Consider the following 7,662-nt stretch of genomic DNA (forward strand, 5'->3'; position numbering starts at 1 on the left):
AAATTTACTATACTATACAATACTTGATCACACGAACACTGCAAGTGTATTTTCTCAAGTACACTAAAGTATTTTATATTCACTGATTAATTGTCTGCATCTAATTTCAGAAGGTAGTATCCTATACATTATTTGCTGGATATATGATGAACTGATTTCAAAAAGCTTATGCAAATTAACTAGTATTATTTTGCAGACATTGCAGGGAATCATGAACAAGATGTTGGAAAAACTTAGAGAAGAAAAAGACACCTACATTTTGCAGAGAACTTGTACTGCTATTTTTACTTGCTTTTATTCTTCTTCAAAAACTCAAGGTAAACTAGCCATTATATAGGCTTTACAAACATATTAAAACTAACTATTACTAAAACTAACCACTACTAATTAATGGGTAAATTACATGTCCATAATTTACTCCATAACTCCACTACTCCACTACCCCACTACTAAATAATTCTAAATTAATATTTTTCTCTAATAATTAATCTATTGCTAAATATCTAATAATTAAATAAACAAATAATTAATAACTAAATTTAAGATTATTCCAACATTCACCCCATAATCTTAAATTTACGAAGCACTTTCTCTTCGCCTGTGATGCACTTCTCACCACCATCAATTTTGATGCACTATCTCATCAAAAACACTTTGGAGCACTTTCTCTCCAAAAACACTTTGGAGCACTTTCTCTCCACAACTCTAAAGGAGTGGTTCTCCCTCGATCAATTGTGCCATCCTTTCTTCATCATTCTGAAATCTACAATTCTTTGCCAGATGCCCATATTTTTTGCATTTGTAGCATTGTGGCTTTCCTTTGTACCAGCAGTCTTTTTCTTCATGTCCCATCTTATGACAATGGTTGCATTGAACTTTGTTACCTGTGCCTTTTGAGGATGAAGCTTTAGCTAATAGCAGTCCCTCATTTTTTCCTCCAATTTCTTCCTCCCTCATTGATCTCCTTTGGTCCACGGCGTGAAGTGAATTGATCAATTCTGAAACAGTTAATTTCGAAAGATCTTTAGTATCTTCAAGTGAGGAAATTTTAGTTTCATACCTCTCAGGAAGAGTCACTAAAAGTTTGTCCACTACTCTTTGACTTGAGAAATCTCCACCAAGTAGTTTGATTTGGTTAACAATGGACATCAACCTACTCCCATATTCCTTGACGCCTTCATTATTTTTCATTCTCATCATCTCAAACTCTCTCTTGAGGTTCAGAATTTGCATCAGTTTGGTTTGTTGATTGCCTTCAAATTCTTCCTTAATTTTTGTCCATGCTTCTTTAGGAGTATCACAACTCATAATAGTTGTAAAGATCTCTTCCGACACAGCCGAATGTAGACATGAAAGTGCCTTTGCTTCTCTAGCCACTTCTTCATCACGTTTTTTGATTTGGGCTACTGTTGGATTTTGTGGAAGAAGGGTTGGCTCAACATCACTCTCGATTGCTTCCCACAAACTCATAGCTTTCAAATATGATTTCATTTTGATAGCCCATGAATTATAATGATCTCCTTTGAATAATGGAATAGAGACGGAGAAATTGTTTGATGCCATGGAAAATATTAAGGATAATATATATATGTATATGTGTATTTTTATAAGAGTTTTATAAGCCCCGGATCATATGGCTCTGATGCCAATGTTGAAAAAACTTAGAGAAGAAAAAGACACCTACATTTTGCAGAGAACTTGTACTGCTATTTTTACTTGCTTTTATTCTTCTTCAAAAACTCAAGGTAAACTAGCCATTATATAGGCTTTACAAACATATTAAAACTAACTATTACTAAAACTAACCACTACTAATTAATGGGTAAATTACATGTCCATAATTTACTCCATAACTCCACTACTCCACTACCCCACTACTAAATAATTCTAAATTAATATTTTTCTCTAATAATTAATCTATTGCTAAATATCTAATAATTAAATAAACAAATAATTAATAACTAAATTTAAGATTATTCCAACACAAGATGCTTGATAGGTGTCAATAACTTAGTATACATTAACTAAATCTAACAGTAATTTCAGCACCTATTTGTAGATTACATTTTCAGAATGTGCTTAACAGAATAAATAAAGACTTGATATTTTCCTATGGGAACTGAAAGCCACTCCCTCCAGCCCCCCCTTGTGACGATGGACCAGCATCAGGATTAACGGCTACCCAAAGTAATGACAATGTGATCGCAATTAGACCCGACCAAACAAACACAATGGTAGGCGTCTTTCCTCTCTTTCCCATCAAACCTTTTGCGAAAGGATATAAGTGAGCTAGCACCCAGAAACTAAAGAAAGCACCACCGATGAACTTGCTCCAGGATGGGACAGTACTATAAATGGTTCTAATTAGTGCGACGACAATTGCAATTATGTTTACCATTGCGATGACAATGGGTGGGATCATGAGGGAACTCCATTTTACTATATAGAGATCTGCGTACAAATCATCATCATCTTCTGCTGCGGACTTGGCAGTGAGGGTGAATGAAATTTCAATCCCAGCTACGACTTTAAGAAGACCTTGTACTACCGCGTACAAGTGAGAGCTGGTTCCGGAAATGAGCCAAAATTGCTCGTTTCTCCACCACTCTTCTAGTCCAACTCCAGACCATTTTACTTCTAAGAGGGCAAGGGATATTAGGCATATGGTGACTACTAAGAGATATGACAGAAAAGCAACATTCACATTCTGAACAATGAACTGCCCTGAGAATAGGGAGAGGGCAGGTAGAAAACAGTAGACAACAAGGAACCCGGAAGTGAATGGATAGATTGCAACATTGAGGTAGGATAGACGTTGAAGAAATTTGAGGCGTTTTGAAGCAAAAAATGCGTTGTTTCTAGAGAAGAAGATTTCTACTGATCCTGTAGCCCAACGAAGCACTTGGTGTAGCCTGTCAGTGAGATTTATGGGTGCGGATCCACGAAAGGCATCACGGTCTGTAATGCAGTAAACAGAGCGCCACCCGCGGTTATGCATGCGGTACCCTGACAGCACATCTTCTGTCACAGATCCATAAATCCAACCCACCCTGTCTCCCCATTCGGTCTTGTCTTCATACCTATTTGCAATCATGATAAGTAATTTTAGTTAAATAGTATAGGATGTACACAGCACATACAATCATATTCTATAGCCAACCTGAAGACTTATATGAATGTAAGTGAGTTAATTAAAGAAGATTCGGGTAATGAAGAATGTAATCAATATAGATTACCAACAAGAGATGACAGAAACTGCTTCAGCAACAGCAGTGGCATCAAGTGGTTCACGTGGGGGCCTTAGAGCACCTGGAGGACGCCCATACTTCACTGCAGGATGATCGGCAATAGGTCGAGCATGGAACTCTGCTACTGGAAGAGAGTCAACAAGCATTGTAGAATTTCCAAAACGCTTGGGTAGTAAATTTGGATCAAGGTCAGGATCAAAATCACTAGGATTTAATGGTTGCGTCTCCGGTGATGTTGCATTTGTCTCTTTATGGAGTAACTTGTCAGAATCAGGGGGATCAAATCCATACAAAGCAAATCTCCTAAACATTGTTCCTGTCCCGACATATACTGGCCCCTGGACACCGTCAAGTGCACGCATATTTCCATCAAAGAATACAGTATTATGATTAGCATACCGATCTGAAGGATCAATCCCTTCAAACCTCTGCGGAAACTGTATGTAACAGATGTTTTCCCCGCCCCTATCCATCATGAAACACATACCTTCACGAACAGCTCTGCAATTGTAAATGTAATGATCACAATCAAGGTTAAGCATAAAGGGTCCATTTGAAAGTATTGCTGATGCTCTCACTAGGCAATTCATTGCTCCGGCTTTCTTGTTATGGTCGTAGCCAGGTCGTTTCTCACGAGACACGTACACAAACATCGGAAGCCTTGTATCAACATCCGAGAAGTCAATGACATTGTCATCAGACTCCCCTAGTAAAATGTCACTACTCGGAGGCTTTAACATAACCTGTAGGATCCCTGCATGATCACCTTTTGCATGCTCAGCTGAAGGGGAAGTCCATGTTCCCGGCCAATGAGTTCCATCAGCCATCCAGGTTGCTTTTTTTACCTTGATTGGCTCCAATGGATCCGCACCACTCTCCCTCTTCTGCTTGATCAATTTCATCTCCTCCCTGGCATTGAACGCCTCTGATCTTCTCCTAATGGAATCGGGAAGCCCATTTATCCTTACCTTGAACTCGTCATACTCCCTTTTCACTCTTCGCCTATCTTTCACAAAGTCCGATCTCTTCTTATTTTTAGTAGGGTCCCCTTTTAAGCTGAAATATGAGTCTGGATTACGAGGTTCAATTTCATGTTTCCTACAAAAAGGCACCCACAAGTCAGCAAAGCTACATGCCTCGGCCATTGCCTCGAAAGTAAGCAGAGCACCTCCATCATCAGACACATAACAAGCAATCTTCTCCACCGGATAATCTACAGCTAGAATAGACAAAATTGTGTTGGCTGTAGTAAGTGGAGGCTCTTTTTCAGGATCTGCTGTGGATACAAAGAAGTCAACGCCAGGGAGGTCAGAGCGTCCACTTGGATTAGAAGGCGAAGGCCTATCAAATTTCTCATACAGAAGATCAAGATCTATAGAGCGGTTAATTGGTCTGAGTTTTGGAACTTGATCCAGAATCCAGGAGAAAAAAAACCATAACTCGCAGACAACTGACATGAACCAAAGCCATAGAGCATCCTGATTCGGATGTTGTAATCTCCAAATCAAGAAAAAGATCATAATTACAAACCGAACAGCAATTAATAACCTATAAGGACTAATTATGCTATTTGGGATAGGCAGTTCTCGGCTAAGAGGCCTCCAAGGTTTATCAGAAGTTTCCACCATGCCGCCTTGAAATCCTTCATTTCCATCATTACCAGACGCATCATCAGGAGGCCAATAGGCATTACCATAGCCATATGTTCCTTGAGTTTCAAATAACCATTTGTTGTGATCAAATTCTCCATTTTGGTTCCTTTTCATCATCGACATATTTTTATTGTCTCTTTTTCTGTCTGGTCCTGGAAGGGATAGCGCACCACTTGAATAGTCTCCATCATCATCATAATCATCTGTTTTGTAAGGTTCCTTGCAGCCTGGACAGAGACCTGTCTCTTTCTGTGCATCTAAGAAACAATCTCTACATATCTTGAACCTGCAGCACGTATTACACATAAATTTTAAATATAAATTCATTAACTACTCAGAAAGATACATGGTATATACCAATACTTAAATAGAAGAATTGGAATAGAAACATATGAAATATGAGTTTTGGTTTAGTGAATCAATAATTTATAGCAGAGTTGAGTTGGTCTATATGTACCTACCTACATTCGCAAGGTGTTACGTCTTTTCCCCTCTCATCTTTCATAATTTTGCCATCACAAGCTGGCATGGAGCATGATGAACCCCTGGATCCAGCCATCTGAGGATGATTCACATCCGAGTCGATCACTTTATCCATAAGATGTGCCCGTGTGACACTATTAAATCCTCCGGTGAAGAGTGAATTAGATACATATTGTTCTTCAGCCTTTGTAGCCACATTTGAATCCATAGGTTGATTGTCTGGTGTGGGAGGAATGTGTACAGTATAATTCATGTAATCATTGTTTAGTTCTCCGGACATGTCCAGATCTTCTCTTGAGAGACTAACATAACGTCCGCTCGAAGTTCTTCGAGCAAATTTAACACGAGAGCCAGAATCACCAGGGTTCGGCATTGCCTTTTCGGATGGTTACGACGATTTACCAAAATAACTCAGTTGCAGCAATAATTTTCTGACATCTCCTCGCCAGTTACTAATTTAACCGGAATGCATTGATGTGTTTGTTAATTGTTATAGTTTTTGTCATAAAACTGAGAGAAAAGAACATTCTTATGTAAATCATACAAAGAAGTAGAAGATTGAGCAAGCCAGAAAAAAGAATTCATGAATAAAATGAAACAAGATATAATTAGATGATGAAAAACCGAAAAAAATGGAAATGACAAAAATAGTGAAAGGAAATCCTGCATAAAAGGGACAAATAATGAGGGGAGATATGATCAAAGACCAAGTCTTCCTTATTATTAGCAGACACACCTGCACATAAGTAATTTCTCTTTCATTTCTATTTCCAGTCTTCTTAATATGAAAGTTAATATCTTGTTCTGTTGTGCATATATAGAATACCCTGTCCATTGTGGCTTTGGTGGCATAATCAGAAAATAGTAAATGCCATTAAATAAATTTGGAAATTATTATGGCTTCGCTGGTGGTGCAATCAGAAAATAGTAAACTGTCGTAGACAAATATTGGTACCTGGAGATTGCAGGCTTTTGAGTTTTGATTGCCAACAAAGTTGTGTATGCAGTATGCACTAATAACACCGTGCAAAAGGCTTCAAACACAACCAGCATGACTATAAGGTTCAAACACAAGAGTGAGGCCAATAGCCTCAATAGAGTAAATCTTATTATGTACTCACTTTATGTAACCCAGACCAGGAAATTTAAAATACTCAACTGTTAACATATAGAAGAAAAAAAGTTTGATTTCAATTGGAAAATTTCAACTTATACAGGTCATACTGTATTTTGTAGTTAATATATAACAAATGCATCTCATAAACAACTCTATGTGCATCTATCAGAAGTCTAACCATTGGGTATAGTAGACACAATTGCTTGGTGAGATGACTCCATGAGGTGTGCATAAACGGATATTAGGACAAACACCACACGGGATTGAAATCATCGTGCCTGTTTTCAAAGCTTCTCCACGCCCTCCACCTGTTGCACATCTATAACAAACTTCTCCAACAGGAATAGAATGGTATTCTTCCAAGCCAGTGCTTTTCAACTCCAAAATCTCGTTGTCCAGAACCATTGACCTCAAAATCTCGGCAATTTGCTCCCTGCTAACCTCTCCATTGTATAGTTTTTTGTTGATGAAAAAACTATGCACTCCTTCTGCAGTGGCAACCTTTAGCTTTTGTTGTAAAATCTGAAAGCAAATTTTCTTAAAAGAATTAATTAACTCTTGGTCAAGCTTCCCCTCAGCATACCAATACCCGCCTGTAAGTTCAGCTGACGGTTCAAACTCCGCACCCATATAATGCTTCCCCCAACTGCTCTTAATATTTGGAACCTCTTTAATTAATTGACGAGCAACGAGTGTCTTGATCGCTTTATTAAATTGAGTAGTTGGTAGCATGCTAACTTTCTTTAATTCTCCATTCGAGATTCCACGAGCCTCTCTGCCCTTAATAATATCTAGTACATTACGATCAGCATCCCCTAGAGACTGAGTGAGTAAACTTTGATCGCCCCTTCTCCGCTTAAGTGCCACAGTATCTTGCACTCTGCTCATCCCTGTCAAAATCAAGCCATTAATTATATATATATATAAATTTTGTCAACGCCAAAACACTAATGCATTAACATTCTCAACCCTTTAGTATAACAATCAGTTGTGCACTAATGCCCATTAACATTCTCAACCCTTTAGTATAACAATCACTTAGAAGCATGCTCAAATTCAATATATTTGGTTAAGGCGTATTTATCGAACAGTTAAAAGACACACTAACAAAAAGAAGATTATGTTACCCTGATCATGAGTTGAAAAAGTATGTCACAATAAA

At 38.0% G+C, this 7,662-nt stretch overlaps 3 protein-coding genes across 3 annotated transcripts; all 3 read right to left on the reverse strand.

Annotated features, from left to right (window-relative positions):
- Positions 1–705: 705 nt before the first annotated feature.
- Positions 706–1,491, reverse strand: LOC141711301 (uncharacterized). The gene has a single exon (XM_074513676.1). It carries the CDS (start codon positions 1,489–1,491, stop codon positions 706–708), a length of 786 nt encoding a protein of 261 aa, XP_074369777.1.
- A 498-nt stretch (positions 1,492–1,989) lies between these two features.
- LOC141670703 (cellulose synthase-like protein D4) lies at positions 1,990–5,954 on the reverse strand. The gene is made up of 3 exons (XM_074476679.1): positions 5,362–5,954; positions 3,237–5,186; positions 1,990–3,080 (listed from the first exon to the last, which is right to left on the reverse strand). The coding sequence occupies exons 1-3, from the start codon at positions 5,754–5,756 to the stop codon at positions 2,111–2,113; spliced, it is 3,315 nt and encodes a 1,104-aa protein (XP_074332780.1). The 5' UTR covers positions 5,757–5,954; the 3' UTR covers positions 1,990–2,110.
- A 686-nt stretch (positions 5,955–6,640) lies between these two features.
- On the reverse strand, positions 6,641–7,388 carry LOC141711304 (uncharacterized). Its single transcript, XM_074513684.1, has one exon. The coding sequence runs from the start codon at positions 7,386–7,388 to the stop codon at positions 6,666–6,668; it is 723 nt and encodes a 240-aa protein (XP_074369785.1). The 3' UTR covers positions 6,641–6,665.
- Between the last annotated feature and the right edge of the window lie 274 nt (positions 7,389–7,662).

Source organism: Apium graveolens, chromosome 1 (assembly GCF_009905375.1).
Source record: "Apium graveolens cultivar Ventura chromosome 1, ASM990537v1, whole genome shotgun sequence".
Lineage (NCBI taxonomy): Eukaryota > Viridiplantae > Streptophyta > Magnoliopsida > Apiales > Apiaceae > Apium > Apium graveolens.